The sequence below is a fragment of the Notamacropus eugenii genome, chromosome 1, assembly GCF_028372415.1.
Source record: "Notamacropus eugenii isolate mMacEug1 chromosome 1, mMacEug1.pri_v2, whole genome shotgun sequence".
In the NCBI taxonomy this organism is placed as follows: domain Eukaryota; kingdom Metazoa; phylum Chordata; class Mammalia; order Diprotodontia; family Macropodidae; genus Notamacropus; species Notamacropus eugenii.
Window position 1 is genome coordinate 244,002,236 of NC_092872.1, and position 17,686 is coordinate 244,019,921.

Consider the following 17,686-nt stretch of genomic DNA (forward strand, 5'->3'; position numbering starts at 1 on the left):
TAAAGGCCAAGGTTTCCCAGTGCATCCTGGGTCATCTCCAGTCATCCTGATGAATATCTGGTCACTGGATTCAGATGGGTCTGGAGGAGAAGTGAGGCTGGTGACTTGCACAGCCCTCCCTCACTCAAAACAAAGTCAAACCGGGGTGGAGCCAAGATGGCAGAGTAGAAAGATGCACATACACATAGCTCCGAACCCACAACCCATAGAACGGCTACAGGGAAGTAACTCACGGCGAATTCTGCACCCAGAGGCCACGGAATATTGGAGCGAGGGAGATTTCTGTTCCGGAGAGACCTACAAACCTCTCGCGGGGGGTCCTTCGCGCTGCGGACTGGGCGCCGGGACTGGGAGCTGAGTGCAGCCCTGCCGCGGCCGCGGCACCAAGAGGAAAAGATCCGAGCAGACTTCAGGGACGGGATCTCCAGCAGCCACGCGGGTCCCTCCACCCTCAGAGGGACCTGCAAACCTCTCGCAAAAGGTCCGTCGTGCTGCAGACGCGGAGCCCAGCCCAGACCTGCTGCGGCTGCGGCCGCGGCACCGAGAGATACAGATCCGAGCAGGCTTCAGAGACGGGATCTCCAGCGGCCGCACAAGTCCCTCTATGGGGGTCGGTGAGAGAGTCTCTTTGGCAGGTCGAGAGGGGAGTGGGGTGCCCCCATAATTCAGGCTCCCCCGGGAGGTGGAGGCTGGGAGGCGGCTGCGGACCAGGGTTCCCCAAGCGGGCGGGAGCCTGGATCCATTGTGGAAGGTCTGTGCATAAACCCCCTGAGGGAACTGAGCCTGAGAGGCGGCCCTGCCCTGACCTGACCACCTGAACTTAATTCTCACACTGAATAGCAGCCCTGTCCCCGCCAAAAGCCCTAAGGCTGGAAGCAGCATTTGAATCTCAGACCCCAAACGCTGGCTGGGAGGATCAGGAGGCAAGATTGTGTGAGGAGAATATTCAGAGGTCAAGTCACTGGCTGGGAAAATGCCCAGAAAAGGGAAAAGAAATAAGACTATAGAAGGCTACTTTCTTGGAGAACAGGCATTTCCTCCCTTCCTTTCTGATGAGGAAGAACAATGCTTACCATCAGGCAAAGACACAGAAATCAAGGCTTCTGTGTCCCAGCCCACCCAATGGGCTCAGGCCATGGAAGAGCTCAAAAAGAATTTTGAAAATCAAGTTAGAGAGGTGGAGGAAAAACTGGGAAGAGAAATGAGAGAGATGAAAGAAAAGCATGAAAAGCAGATCAGCTCCCTGCTAAAGGAGACCCAAAAAAATGTTGAAGAAATTAACACCTTGAAAACTAGCCTAACTCAATTGGCAAAAGAGGTTCAAAAAGCCAATGAGGAGAAGAATGCTTTAAAAAGCAGAATTAGCCAAATGGAAAAGGAGATTCAAAAGCTCACTGAAGAAAATAGTTCTTTCAAAATTAGAATGGCACAGATGGAGGCTAAGGACTTTATGAGAAAGCAAGAAATCACAAAACAAAGCCAGAAGAAAGGAAAAATGGAAGATATTGTGAAATATCTCATTGGAAAAACAACAGACCTGGAAAATAGATCCAAGAGAGACAATTTAAAAATTATGGGACTACCTGAAAGCCATGATCAAAAGAAGAGCCTAGACATCATCTTTCAAGAAATTATCAAGGAAAACTGCCCTGAGATTCTAGAACCATAGGGCAAAATAAATATTCAAGGAATCCACAGAACACCGCCTGAAAGAGATCCAAAAAGAGAAACTCCTAGGAACATTGTGGCCAAATTCCAGAGTTCCCAGATCAAGGAGAAAATATTGCAAGCAGCTAGAAAGAAACAATTCAAGTATTGTGGAAATACAATCAGGATAACACAAGATCTAGCACCCTCTACATTAAGGGATCGAAGGGCATGGAATAGGATATTCCAGAAGTCAAAGGAACTAGGACTAAAACCAAGAATCACCTACCCAGCAAAACTGAGTATAATACTTCAGGGGAAAAATTGGTCTTTCAATGAAATAGAGGATTTTCAAGTATTCTTGATGAAAAGACCAGAGCTGAAAAGAAAATTTGACTTTCAAACACAAGAATCAAGAGAACCATGAAAAGGTGAACACCAAAGAGAAGTCATAAGGGACTTACTAAAGCTGAACTGTTTACATTCCTACATGGAAAGACAATATTTGCAACTCTTGAAACATTTCAGTATCTGGGTACTGGGTGGGAGTACACACGCACACATGCACACACGCACACATACATAGAGGCAGAGTGCACAGAGTGAATTGAAGAGGATGGGATCATATCTTAAAAAAAAAAAAATGAAATCAAGCAGTGAGAGAGAAATATTGGGAGGAGAAAGGGAGAAATTGAATGGAGCAAATTTTCTCTCATAAAAGAGGCAAGCAAAAGACTCATTAGTGGAGGGATAATGAGGGGAGGTGAGAGAAAAACATAAAGTCTACTCTCATCACATTCCACTAAAGGAAAGAATAAAATGCACACTCATTTTGGTATGAAAACCTATCTTACAATACAGGAAAGTGGGGGATAAGGGGACAAGCAGGGTGGGGGGGATGATAGAAGGGAGGGCATGGGGAGGAGAGGCAATTCGAGGCTGACACTCATGGGGAGGGATAGGATCAAAAGAGAATAGAAGTAATGGGGGACAGGATAGGATGGAGGGAAATATAGTTAGTCCTATACAACACAACTATTATGGAAGTCATTTGCAAAACTACACAGATTTGGCCTATATTGAATTGCTTGCCTTCCAAAGGGAAGGGGTGGAGAGGGCGGGAGGTAAAGAAGTTGGAACTCAAAGTGTTAGGATCAACTGTCGAGTAATGTTCTTGCCACTAGGAAATAAGAAATACAGGTAAAGGGGTATAGAAAGCTATCTGGCCCTACAGGACAAAAGAGAAGACGGACACAAGGGCAGAGAGGGATGATAGAAGAGAGAGCAGATTGGTCATAGGGGTAATTAGAATGCTTGGTGTTTGGGGGGGGGAGGGGATAAAAGGGGAGAAAATTTGTAACCCAAAATTTTGTGAAAATGAATGTTAAAAGTTAAATAAATATATTTAATATAAAAAATTAAAAAAAAAAAACAAAACAAAGTCAAGTGCAAGTCATGTCACCATTTCTCTGATGTCGTGGTCTTCTTTGAAAACAAAGGACAAACACACACACAATTTAGGACTTCATTGTTAAATCTACCCGTGCACCTGTCTTTTTTACTTTCTGAACTGATTACTATCTTAATTGTGATCTACAAAAAGAAGTTTTTCTATTTTTGCCATTTTATATTAAGTTGCAATATCTTTGTGAACTAATAATATATTGTCAATTTTTGTAAAAGTTCCATGTGATGCTAAAAAATATGTATATCCTTTAAGTAGTTCCATTTTTTAAATGCCATAAATCTTTTGGTTCTAATTTCTCTAGCAATTTGTTATATTCTATATTTTTTCCTTTTGTTTACTCTTGTTAGATTTGCCCAAATCTAAGAGACACTGAAATCTCATAATTACGTTATGTCTTTTTTTGTAATTTAATTTTTCCTTTATGAATTTAGATCCTATAGTGTTTGAACACTACAACACTGACACAGATTTGTTGACTGGCTCCTCTGAGTATAATAGAGCCTCCCTGTTTCTCCCTTAGTATGAATTTTTGCTTTAAAATTGTCTGAGAGCATGACTGCAACTCCTGCTTTTTTTGAAATGACCTAATGTAAGGGGTGGGGAATCTGAGGCCTTGAGGTCACCTGTGTTATGCTCTGCACTTCTTTACTTTTAAGGGATGATCCTTGTAAGCAATAAATTGTGGGGTTTTGTTTTCTTTGTTTCAATCTGTCACTCCCTTTTATTACATTGTTTAGTCCATTCACAGTTAAAAGTTTGAATCCATTCACATTTAAAGGCAGGTAAGTGGCACAGTAGATAGAGCACTAAACCTGGAATCAGGAAGACTTGAGCTCAAATGGAACTTCAGACACATAATAATTTTGTGACCCTGGGTCCTTCATCATTGTCTCGGTTCCTCATCTGTAAAATGGGGATAATGATGTTATCTGCCTTCTGGGGTTGTTGTGAGAATCAAATGAGATGTTTGTAAAGCATTTTGCAAGCCTTGAAATACTACATAAATGCTACCTATTCGTATCATTATCAAGTTATGAGTTTGGTTTCTGTTTTCTTTCATTTATTTCTAGTTTTGCCTTCTTCTTTTCTGAATTAGCATTTGTTTTTGGTTCCTCTTCTTCTTTTAAGACACTGATTTGTCCCTACAATTGTTTTACAAACTTTTCTCCAGACAAGCTGTCTTTTCTCCCCTTCACGCTCACCTCCTCCCTCCCAGGAGTTTATCCACCTTTCCCCTGGTTTTAGTTTGTGCCATTTGATTCTCTAGGCCATTTAACAGATGAGGAAACAGAAGTAACCAAGGTGAAGTGACCATTACCTGTCTAAGACTAGACTGACTCCAGGCCTGGAGCCCTATCTACTGCAGCACCTCGCTGCCCCTTTTACTGAACTCGGTAATCCCTTTTTTCATTTCCTTCTTATTATGACTAAATAGTCACATAATTCTTCACCTTCTTTTCCCCTTAACTTTTTTTCACACAGTTAAGTTTTTAATTAAAGTCTTCTACTCTTATCCTTTTCAGCTTCTTTTGTTTACAGTTTTTTCATTTTCTATAAAGGATTTCTTTATTTTATTCTCTTTCTTCTCTTCCCTTTCTGTCTATTCTAAACTTTCATTCTTTGATTCATGAGCATTAAATTATTTATATGTTCTCTATTCTCTCTGCATTACTCATGAAGTTAAAGCATTCAAATTGCCAATTTATAATTCATTCTTGAAGATTTACAGGAACTGATGCAAAGTGAAGTGAGCAGAACTAGGAAAATATTGTAGTCTTCACTATTCTGATCAAGACAATGATCCAAGACAACTCCAAAGTACCCATGATGAAAAATGCTGTCTGCCTCTAAGAGAGAAAACTGATGAACTCTAAGTGAAGACTGACGCATACTTTATTTTTTTTGTGTGACTGCAAAATTTATTTTAAAAAATACAAAGAAATTTTGGAAGGGGTCAATAACAATTTTTTTTTGTCATGGACCTTTATGGTAGTCTACTGAAGCCTATGGACTCCTCAGAATAATGCTTTTACATGCATAAAATATATAGAATTACAAAGGAAACACAATTATTTTGAAATTCACTTATCAAAATGTTTTTTATTTATTATTTTTTAAAATTATTTTATTTGTTTTCAGTGTTCTACAATCACTTTCATATATCTTAGATTTTTTCCATTCTCTCCCTCTTCTCTCCCTCCCTTCCCAAGACGGCATGCAATCTTATATAGGTTCTACACATATATTCCTATTAAAGACATTTTCACCTTAGTCATATTGCATAGGAGAATTAAAATGAATGGGAGAAACCATAAAACAAAACAAAACAAAATACAAAAGAAAATGGACTGCTTCATTCTGTGATCCAATTCCATAGTTTTTTCTCTAGATGTGGAAGGAGTTTTGCCTCAAGAGTCCGCTGGGAATTTTTTAGGTCCTTGCATTGCTATAAAGGACTCAGTCTACCAGAAAAAGTCCTTGCACACTGTGGTTGTTGCTGTGTACGAAGTTCTCCTGGTTCTGAACCTTTCACTCAGCATCAGATCATATAAGTCCTTCCAGGCCTCTCTGAAGTCTTCCTCTTCATCATTTCTTATAGCACAATAGTATTCCATTACATTCATATACCACAACTTGTTCAGTCATTCCCCAATTGATGGGCATCCCCTTGATTTTCAGTTTTTGACAACCACAAAGAGAGCTGCTATAAATATTTTTGTACATGTGGGACCTTTTCCCATTTTTATGATCTCTTTGGGATACAGTCCTAGAAGCAGTATTGCTGGGTCAAACAGTATGCACACTTTTGTAGCCCTTTGGGCATAGCTCCAAATTGCTCTCCAGAATGGTTGGATCAGCTCACAGCTCCACCAACAATGAATTAGGTTCCAACTCTCCCACACCTTTTTCAACATTTATCATCTTCCTGTTTTGTCATGCCAATCTGATAGGTGTGATGTGGTACCTCAGAGTTGTTTTGATTTGTATCTCTCTAAACAATAGTGATTTAGAGCATTTTTTCATATGACTATAGATAGCTAATTTCTTCTTCTGAAAACTGCCTGTTCATATCCTTTGACCATTTATCAACTGGAGAAGAACTTGTATTCTTGTACATTTGACTCAGTTCTCTATATATTTTAAAGATGAGGTCTTTATCACAGACACTAGTTGCAAAAATTCTTTTCCAGTTTTCTGTTTCCTTCCTAATCTTGGTTGCACTGGATTTGGTTCTGCAAAAACTTTTCAATTTAATGTAATCAAAATTATCCATTTTGTACTTCATAATGTTCTCTATTTCTTGTTTGGTCAAAAATTTCTCCATTCTCCATAAATCTGACAAATACACTATTCCTTGCTCCCCTAATTTGTTTATAGTATCATACTTTATACCTAGATTATGTATCCATTTGGACTTTATTCTTGTGTACTGTGTCAGGCATTGGTCTGTGCCCAGTTCTCCCAAACTGTTATCCAGTTTTCTCAGCAATTTGTGTCATACAGTGAGTTCTTATCCCAGAAGCTGGGGTCCTTGGGTTTATCAAACAGTAGATTGCTTTATTCATTGCCTACTGTGTCTTGAGTACTTAACCTATTCCATTGGTCTACCTTTCTATTTCTCAGCCAGTGCCAAGTGGTTTTGATGATTGCTGCTTTATAATACAATGTGAGATCTTGTAGGACTAGGCCACCTTTCCTAGCATTTCTTTTCATTAGTTCCCTTGATATTCTGAACCTTTTGTCATTCCAGATGAATTTTGATATTATTTTTTCTAGCTTTAGAAAATAATTATCTGGTAGTTTGATTGATATGCCACTGAATAAGTAAATTAATTTAGGTAGAATTGTCATTTTTGAAGCATGCCTTCTTTTTATTTTTTTTTTGGTGAGTTTGTGCATGTTTTCTTTTGCAACATGATTAATATCTAAATTGTTTTGCATGACTTCATGTGTATAATCTATTTCAAACTGCTTGCCTTCTCAATGGGTAGGAAAAGGGTAGGAGGGAAGGAGACAATTTTGAGCTTAATGTTTTTAAAAATGAATATTACAAAATTTCATAATTTGGAAATATTTAATGAAATAAAATATATTTTAAAAAAATAAAATTCCCTCTTCTAAACAAATGCAATGTTACTGACTTGTAGATCTCATCTCCTTTCCTATTCCCCATTTTTTTGTTATGCCTCTTTTGTAGGACTATCAATTTCCACAGGTGGCAGTCAGTCAAAAAGCAACCAACAGTCAACAAGAATTTATTAAGTTCATTAAGGGCCAGGCATTGTGTAAATACTGGGGTGAGGACAGAAGCAAAGCCAAAACAAAACAAACAAAAACTAACAGGGGTGAGCACAGAAGCAATGCTCCATGGCAGAAATTCCCCTGTGCCTTTTTGATTTTGAGGTCCACTACTATGCACCCTCATTTTCTTTTCCCACTTACAATGGAATCTTTTCTCTAGATCCATGTACTCCCACTTTCTAAATGCTGGTTGCCCACAAAAGCCCCAATTTCCCTTCTGTTGAAGCAGGATGCTGTACACTGAGGTAAGCAGGATGCTGTCCACTGAGGTACTTCTGTGCACTAAATTCCTGAAGATAATATACAATGTAAGGTCCCTATTGCTTATTAAAAAAATATGTCTTTCTCACCATAAAAATATCCTTCAGTCTGATCCAATCATTCTGGAAAACAATTTGGAACTATGCCCAAAGGGTTATAAAACTGTATAATACCCTCTGACCCTGCAATGCCCCTTCTAGGTCTTTATTCCAAAGAGATCCTAAAAATGGGAAAAGGACCCATATGTACAAAAATACCTATAGCAGCTCTTTTTGTCGTGGCAAAGAACTGGAAATTGAGGGGATACTCATCAATCAGGCAACAGTTGAACAAGCTGTGGTATATGAATATAATGAAATACTATTGTGCTATAAGAAATGATAAGCAGGTGGATGTCAGAAAAACTTGGAAAGACTTACACAAACTGATGCTAAGTGAAGTCAGCAGAACCAGGAGCACACATATACAGTAATAGCAACAATGTGCAATGACTAGACGTAGCTCTTCTCAGCAACACAATGATCTAAGACAATTCCAAAAGACTCATGATGGAAAATATCATCCACATGCAGAGAAAGAACTGTGGAGTCTGAATGTAGGTCAAACATACTATTTTCTCTCTTTTTTTCCTTTCTCATGGTTTCTCCCTTTTGTTCTGATTCTTCTTTGACAATATGACTAATGTGGAAACATTTTTATTATGATTATACATGTATAGCCTATATCAGATTGCTTGCCATCTTTGGGAGGTGGAAGGTGAGGGAATAAGGGAGAAAAAAATTTGGAAATCAAAATCTTATAAAAGTGAATGTTAAAAACTATCTTTACATGTAATTGGAAAAAATAAAAGACTACTAAGTGGGAAAAAAGCAAATACAAAGAGGGGAAAAAATTTTGAAAATAAAATAAAATAATAATAGCAACAAAAAAAATATTATTTGGTGATCACCACCAAGGAAGATATCTCCCTTTATTTTTCCCTATTTAAATCCCCCATTTTGCTACTTCACAGATTAACATGTTGCCCTTCTGTTTGCTGAGAGACAACAGCAGATATTTTCCTTTCAATCTTAATACGAAAATTTGCACACATCACACAGTCCTCCCTATTTTCTACCTTCTCTCCTCCATTGATGCACTCTTATATTTTGGAGTTTGATCTCACAAGGTATACTGATTCACATGTGTAGGGGCAGGAAGAGGAGATCTGAAGTGTAGTTCATAGTGTCTGAGGTCTGTTTCTCCTCCTGCCTCTTCTATTTCTTTAAGTTACATTTTCATCTTTATCCTTTTATGAACTTGAAGAAGAAAATCTCTTAACAGAAACTGTCATTTTTGACCCTTTAGGTGTTTTTTTCTTCTTTCTCCTCCAAGTTTTCCTCCTCAATTAAGAGTTTCTAGAGAAGGGGCAATTTCTTTTGCTATGTGTACTTTCATCAGTAGTTGTATTTATCAACCTTTCTTGAGTTTATGTTGTCTGAGGTACAGGCACAAGGTACCTTGTTCTATTGTGCTTTGCTTTACTGAGCTTTGCAGATATTGTGGTTTTCACATATTAAAGGTTTGTGGCAACCTTATTTTGAGGTTTGTCAGCACCATTTTTCCAATAGCATGTGCTCACATTATGTCTCTTGTGCCACATTTTTATAATTCTTGCAAAATTTCACATTTTTTCATAATTATTATTCCATTATCATTATTTTACTGATCTGTAATCACTGACCTTTGACATATTATTGTAATTGTTTTGGGGCACCATGAATCACACCTATATAAGACAGTGAACTTAACCAATAAATGCTGTGTGTGTACAGACTGCTCCACCAAACAGCCATTCCTCATCTCTTTCTCGAGTCTCCCTGTTCCCTGAGACACAACAATATAGAAATTAGACCAATTTATAACCCTACAATGGCCTCGTGTTCAAATGAAAGGAAGAATCAATCCATGTGGCAAAATTCATCGTTATCTTACTTTAAGAAACTGCCATACATAGCCACCCCAAATTGCAGCATCCACCATCCTCATCAGTCAACAGCCATCAACATCTAGGCGAGACACTATTACCAGCAAAAAAGATTACAACTCACTGAAGGCTTAGATGATGGTTTTTAGCAATAAAGTATTTTTTAATTAATGTATGTACTTTTTTTAGACATAATACTATACAGCATGATGTAAACATAACTTTTATATGCCCTGGGAAACCAAAAAATTCATATAACTCACTTTATTGCAATATTTACTGCAGTTATCTGGAACTGCAACCACAGTATTCCCAAATATGCCTTTATTTCTAAAATGGATAATCAGCTCAGTTTTTGATTTCACATGTGGAAATGCTTCAAATGTCTCTTTTTTTATTGAACATCCATTATTTTCATAGATAATTAAGCTTAGATTTACAGATGCACCTTGAGCTCCTTTGCTTTTTAAAATATATTACTCCATTCCCTTCTATGATTTCTAATGGGTAAAGAATAATCTTGTGTGGCTTCAAATTTCCTTTCCTTTATATTTAAAGGTCTTTGCCTTGGTACCTTGACCCTAGCCCTGCCCCTTGGAAACATTCTGTGAGTTTTTAAACTGGGGCACCATTTCCCTATACTCAAGATTTCTGGTTTTCTTTTATCACTTCTTGCACTGGGGTGTTCAGGTTTTTTGATTTATCATCTTTTCCAGGGAGGCCAATAATCCTTAAATTGTGCTGTCTTCAAGATGAATGTGCTTTACTTGTATAGAGATTATGTGGTTTTTTAAAACATTACTGTTTTTAGTTTCTCTTTTTCTACATTGTTCTTCACTTCAGTTTATTTTTATTCTCAATTCGTTTGTTCTCTCTTTGGTTCTTTGGAAAAAACTCACAAACATGGATTCCAGTTTTTCTATTCTGCTATACTCCTAGACTCACAACCCAGATACCAGCAGACTCCTGACTCTCTCTCACAGTTCCCATATCCACTCTATTGCTAAATCCTGTTGATTCTATCTCTTCTCTGATGTTGGCACCACTCTAAATCAGACCTTCATCACCTCTAGCCTGGGCTATTTCAATAGCCTGCACGCTGGTCACAGTCTCTCCCTGCTCCAGTCCATCCTCCACTTCATTGTGAAACTGATCTCTTTAAACACAGGTCTGATCATGTCACACACACCCCTACTCAATAAACTCTAGTGTCTATTTTCTAGGGTATATACTTTAAAAAAACCTGTAACCCTAGTTCAATATAATTGGCTTCCTTTGTAACCCAATGTGTTATTTTATACATTCATGATCAGTATTGTAAGAAGGGGTCCATCAGTTTCTTTAGACCATTAAAGTCACCGTGGAAAAAAGGTGAAGAATCTGTGCTTTAAAGGAGGCTAAGAATTCAAGAAGAGGAGGCATAAAGCAGTTTGGTTATAATTCTGCAAGAATGTGGGCCTGTGAATGGATGCTAAAGCAAGAGGAATATTAAAACAAGAGGACAAGATAAAACAAGTCATTTCTTCACATTTTAAAAGTACTTCTCCCCCACCCCCATACAATTCTAATCAGACATGGCAAACACAATGATTCTTAAAATGTTGCATAATAGTAGTCTCTAATGAGATCAAAGTGAATCTTAGTAGCAATTTAATTGTAGAAAGGGTGTTTAATCATCTACCATTTACCTTTCTGGGCTAAGGGCCTCCTCATTTCTTGTCCATCTGATGGCAGGTATAGGAATTCCTGAAGCAATGCATGGCAAGATTGCACTTTGCCCAATAACTTTGATTAGTGGTGAAGGCTGGCTCAAAAATACCAAGTTGGATGGAATCTCAGGATCTAAAAAAATTTCCAAAATAAAGGACAATGATTAACAATTAATAATTTAAGCCACTTTATTAATGGCTAATTACTGAATTCAGCTTATGTCTTTAAATTATAGGCATTATCACATTAGGTAGCAAGACAGTATATATAAAAGTCTACTTCAACAAATTAATTAAAAAATATCGTCTACTACATTCAAAGCACTGTGTGCGTCACAGAGACATAAAGGAGAGGGGAATCTAATGGGAAAGATGTGCATAAAACTAAAATACAACTTCAGAAGTGCTGAATGGTAATAAAATGTCGAAGAAAGAGAAAGGATAAATCAGAACTAAGGTAACAAGTAAGGCCTTCAGAAAGGAGAACATTTGAACTTAGCCTTGAAAGACAGATGGAATTTTGAAGAGAAGGTGGGGGGAATATGATGTCAGGACCTATAATTTTGTTGATAGAGTAACTCCCAGTAACATTGCAAACAGTCTCAAAGAACTGTTGAAAGCTCTAAGAGGCTACAACAATCACATGGTACAGTAGTATAGCTTCACAGGCAGGACATGAACCAGCATCTTACTATGCCTCTAGGCTTGAGAGTGGGAAGTTAGAGGTGACAACTCAGCTAGAAGTAAAAACAGCAGCACCAAAGGTAGAACACATACAAACACGTACAAAATGTGTTCAGACAAAAAGAAAGAAAAGAAGGAAGAAATGGATGGATGAATAAAATAAAGTTTTGCAAAGCACTTTACAAATATTACCTCATCTCACCCTCAGAACAAGCACGCTATTATCTCCATTTTGCAGATCTGGAAATTGAGGCATACAGAAACTAAATGACTGATCTAGGATCACACAATTAGTAAGTATCTAAGGCTCTGGATGAACTCAGATCTTCCAAATCCTACATTCAATAATCTATTCATTGTTCCACCTACCTGCCTCTTATTTAGACCAGCAAAAAGGCCAATGTGACAGGAGTACAAGGATTTTATGAGGAAGTAATGAGATTAGGCTGGACAGGTAATGGGGTCAGATTTTAACAGACAAAGAAAACAGTAGCAAGCTTCTGCAACAATACAAGTATGAAGCAACAACAGATCGAACAAGGTGAGCACTTCTCTAACTGGAATTAAGGATGTCAATTTATTTACTTATACAAATTTTGAAGCCATGAAGGACACTGAAATATATGTAAAACTTTTTTTAGTATTTTCCTAGTCACCTAGCCAATTTAGTAATATAAAAGTTTATTTGAAATACAGGTTTCACTCAGTTCTCATACACTTGTCACATTTGGTATATTAGACGTAACAAATCTAACTCTTGATAGTTTTAGAGCCAAAAATGACACTTGATTAAACTGTTTAAAATAAATCAGAACTTTCAGTCAGAAACCAAATGTATGTTCTAATTAATGGCATAAATTTCATACAGATTTGAATCTGGGACTTACTTTTAAATGTGTAAAACAGTACTGAAAAGTTTTATCATTAAGTATTTATACTTGCAACAAAACAATAAATAACATCAAATAAATTTCACTCTAAACATCACATGTGGAATAAGAAAAATATCATTCAGTGGCTCAGAAGGGTCCCATAAAAATAGTATTACCACTAAAGGAAGTTAAAATATTCTAGAATAATTAACTTATCATTTATAAAATCACCAAATTTTTTTTTAGTGGGACTAAAGTAATATTCCTGACAAGTATAATACAAATGGTCACGTGTGATTTTTGCTTCATTAACAAAAGATCTGGTTATCCTGGATGATCTCTAAGATTCCTTCCAGCTACAAAATTTTATGATGTTATGATTTCCAACTTCTAAATAAAAAATAAAATCTGTATATTGAGCAGACTTCAATTTCATAACCTTTTGGCAATTTGTTAAATTAATCTACTGTAACAATTCTTAATGTAAAGGTTTAAGAAATGTCTTTTCAAGGAAACAAAAGGGGTAAGTTACTTCAAATTTCATATTAGATACTTTCTCATTACTAATATCCTGAATTTGGATCTTTTTTTTTTGTTGAATAGTCAGCCATTCAAAAACAATGCTAGTACATCCCCTCCCAAACCACAATGTTTCTTTTAACCTATTTTGGCAGAAAGAAAGTGTAGAAGATGGGTCAAGCAATCAGAGTGAATCTTTACACTCTGCAAGGATACTTATGTATTATAAAGCCTTCTAAATAGAGAATGAAAGAAGAGCAGAGAGAGTGGATGAGAAGACTCTATCATCAGAGTTAAACGTTTTAGGAGAGAGCCATTCAAGAACACAGGAAAAGATTTTTCAAGTTTTGTAACTAACTCCTGAACAAGACAGTTTTGTCATGGGGTCTGATCCTTCTGTGCATGGGCAAGTTCAAGATTAAGCACAGGTGAGATTTTTCATTAAGAGATAAGTAAATTTAGACACAAAACATGCCACAATCAAGGAAAAGAATGCAAGGAATTTTAAAGTGTTTAATAATGCCATATTAGATTAAAAATAAGTGAAAAAGTCTTCACCTTTGAGAAAATCATCATCAATGATGTATTACACTGATACATCTTTTAGCCACAGTACCTTTTAGCAGTCAGTGCTTCTGTCCTGTGGGCCCAGCACTAGGCAAGCTTGGGGAATGATCTGTGTGTCAACAGTGATACTTAGATGGCCTTAGTTCATTTAAATTAAACGCTACATGCTTAAAAGCATCCTTCCAGGCAGCAATGTAAGTGAGGGGCCAAAGAATCAGAGGATAGAAGAAGTGGAGGGAGATCAAGAGAGTTATTTCAGAAGTTTCCCAGTGACTGCTGATAGAAGGTCAGAAGAACTTTACTAAATTCACATCCAGTCAAAGCATTGTAGTCACATTCACCAATTGTCAAGAGGACAAAACTACATTACAGGTATGCTCTGTACATCACCCAGTAAGTCACGGGAACTCAATCATTAACACTCATATTGTGAACAAAATAGGAATGTTTTTAACTGAAAAAGTTCTTAATTGTACTTTTAAAAAAATCAGGAGATCACTCATGCATTTCTATTTTCATTTATTCAATAATTAATAAGCTCACTCTATCAGTTACTGCAGCCACTGCCTATGACACAAAAACTTTTTTATAAATCTATGAAAACAGGAAGGTATGGAAGTCTACAAATGATGATTCTCCACAGAGATAGTATCTCAGTTCTCCAGGTCACTGGATCCTGAAATGCAGACTCCTTGAGTGGGAACAGTGTTGTGGGAATGCATCAGGAGAGGAGCAGGCAAAAAGCAGCCCAACCATAGAGGATAATGCTCATTGAACTTCACGACTCTTTACTGTTAGACTTACTCAAAGATGCATGGTACAGAGGTGTCTTTCAAAAGCGTTGTCAGCCAAGACTTGTAATGATAACAAAATGTGTTTTTCCACAGGTGGACCAAACACCAACTTCTAATGAACACGCTGACCTCTCTATTTAAGAACGACAGCAGAAATGTATATGACAACTTCCTACCTGGAAGAACTTTCAGCTCAGCCTCCTCACTGTACTTAGGTGGTCCACCACTTTCAATTATGCAGCGATAAAGTCCTCCATCTCCTTCTGTAACATTGCTGATAACCAGAGCTCCGTTTGGCAGTTTGATGACTCTGTTATCCAAAACAAGTGGCTGTCGATCCTGCTCCCACCTCACAAATGGGACCAAATCAGCATTGACTTCACAGTTGAGTACTACACTGTTTCCAGCATAGACTGATGAGGATTCTGGCTGACTGGCAAACCTCGGAAGACCTAAAAGGAATGGGAAAGGAAAGATGAAAATCAATCATTCATTACTCAGAAATGTAAGGATTCTCATTCTTTGAATATTTATACCCTAGAAAGGTCTCACTAAAATATCTGGAAAATGTTAAAATTCATATGAAATATAAAATAGAATTGCTCTGTTATGGCAAATAAACTGCATGGCAGAGTACCCAGAGAATACTGGCCTCAGGAGTTGAAGAGCCATGTTTAAGCCCTATCTCTGTAACCTGTTGGTCAAGTGACCCCCTAGACAATCACTTACCCTTCTCAGTAGCTCAGGAGACTTTCTAAGTCTTGAAGCTGAACAGCAGTAGATGCCAACTGGTAATGGTAGAAGAAGCTTCTTCTGTATGTTTATTTTTAGCCAGAGTTTACTCTTCCACCTGCCACAGCATCCTTTTCTTTGATGCTTAGATAGACTATCAGTGCTATTTCTGGCCCATTTTGGCCCAATCCTGGACTAGAAACTACAGTACTCAAGACATTAAAAAGAGCATAAAAAAGAAATAAGAATATGGGAGGACAAAACAAAGAACATAAGAAGTAAAGAGTTGGGTAAGAAGAGAGTACTAAATGGCTATCCAATCCCTCCTAGGTCTTCTCTTCTCCAAGTCAATCACCCCTAATTAACCTGAAGCATGGATAATCTACTCAAGATGGATTTAAAATTAAAATGAATCTAAAGAAGAAAAACTTCCCAAAAAGAATCAAGAAATCAGATACTACAAACAAAAGCACCAAGAAAAGGGTCAATCAACAATCACACTTACCTGCCAAGTATGAATAATAAACAAAACAAGTTCAACATTTCAATGGAAAAAAGTGTTTTTACACAACCTCAGAAGTGTAACTGAGAGGTATACAAAAAGGTCTGATGCGTAACTCTACAAAATCAAGGTCATAACTGCCTATAAAAATCTACCAAATGGAGGCAATGCTTGTAAAATGCAAGTAAACATGGTGTAGACCATTCACATGAGAATCCTATGATCACCTGCCTAGAGCTAGAAGTACCCTCCAAACCAAGTCCAACCACTGCATCTTACTAAGGAATGAAGCCAGTCAGGCACAAAGGTGACTTGTCTGTGGGTATGCTGCTGCTAAGTATCTGAGGCAGGATTTGAATCCAGATCTTCCTCCCTACCCACTGTACCACCTGGCTGGACTTGCAAGAGAGGTAAAAACAGAAGAAACATCATGGTGGAAGAACATTAACAGTCTTCCTATCCCAGGGCAGGAAAGTAAGAGATCCATGAAGAGAACAAAGCTGGCAAGAACAAAAAAAAGGTACAATGCTTGAGAGGTTGGGAGGAAGGGCTGTGGTATCTGTTTTACACGCACTGTGGTCAAAATTGGGGGCCACACCTTGTACTGATGAGCCTCCTGGAACTTAGCAAGGCTGGTGCTAAAATGACAAACAGTCATAGCCAGGTCACATTCAAAAGGTTCGAGCTTGGCAGGTGCTCCATTGGCGTGGACTCCTTTAAGCGTACAGAGTCACCTTTATTTCATTCTGAGGCACTGCAAGAGGACTTTAGTATTGTATGGGATGGCAAGACCCCCTACTCAAATTTACTACTCAGAGGCATCTCAAAGTGTTAACAGAAAGTTCCTTTATTCAATTTTCGAGAAGCAGGGCAATCCCTTCACCAGGTAGTCTGGAGCAGGGAAGCAGAAGACAAAGGCAGAGCAGTGATATATATAGACCCCTAATGCAAAAAACCCCTCCCACCACTGACCATTATTCTCACTGGCTGAAAAATATGGTCTTACATTCTAGACGTGAAATCTAGCCAATCCCTTTGAAATCCGGTCCAAATTCCCGCCCCCCCCTGTCAGTTACAAAGCCCGCGAAAATATATATCACTATATGCAAATGAAGGATTGAGAGTACATGCAAATGAGGCACATGCAAATGAAGGCATTGAAAAGTTAGCGAGTTTTACCCAATCATTGAGATCCTAATACACTACCTAGCCTATATCCTTATATGGGAATTACTCAACTGTGAAGGCGTTGCCTGAGCCTCTTGGTCTCCTTTACCCCCTGGGAGAGGAATTCACATTCTGAGAAATCTTCATTGAATCTATTCCACTTAGTATCAACAAATAATTTGCATTTGAACAGGAAAACAAGAAACTGAATGTATATAATAACAACGGACATTTTAGAATGTATTAAAGTTTACAAGTCTACAAGCATTTATTAAGTGCTTACTCTGTGCCAGATACTGGCACATGAAGCGTTGGGGACGGAAATATAAACAAAAAGAAAAAGTTCCCATCTTCAATGAGCTTACATTCTAATGGAGAAGGGGCAAGACAACACTTAAAAGGCAGCTCAACAAGGGGTAGAGATCACAAAGGAGGGGGAAGTCCAGAGTCAAGAACGGAGATGGGAGAGCAGTGAAGGAGTGAACGTGGCTGCCAT

At 37.9% G+C, this 17,686-nt stretch overlaps 1 protein-coding gene across 6 annotated transcripts in view; it reads right to left on the reverse strand.

Annotated features, from left to right (window-relative positions):
- Positions 1 to 17,686, reverse strand: part of NEO1 (neogenin 1) — a 285,881-nt gene that overhangs the window by 175,541 nt on the left and 92,654 nt on the right. For all 6 annotated transcript variants that reach the window (XM_072628418.1, XM_072628417.1, XM_072628419.1 and 3 more), the window contains exons 3-4: positions 14,966 to 15,241; positions 11,333 to 11,486 (exon numbers count right to left, since the gene is read on the reverse strand). In XM_072628418.1, coding sequence (XP_072484519.1) covers positions 11,333 to 11,486; positions 14,966 to 15,241 — 430 coding nt within the window. The remainder of the gene's footprint in view (positions 1 to 11,332; positions 11,487 to 14,965; positions 15,242 to 17,686) is intronic.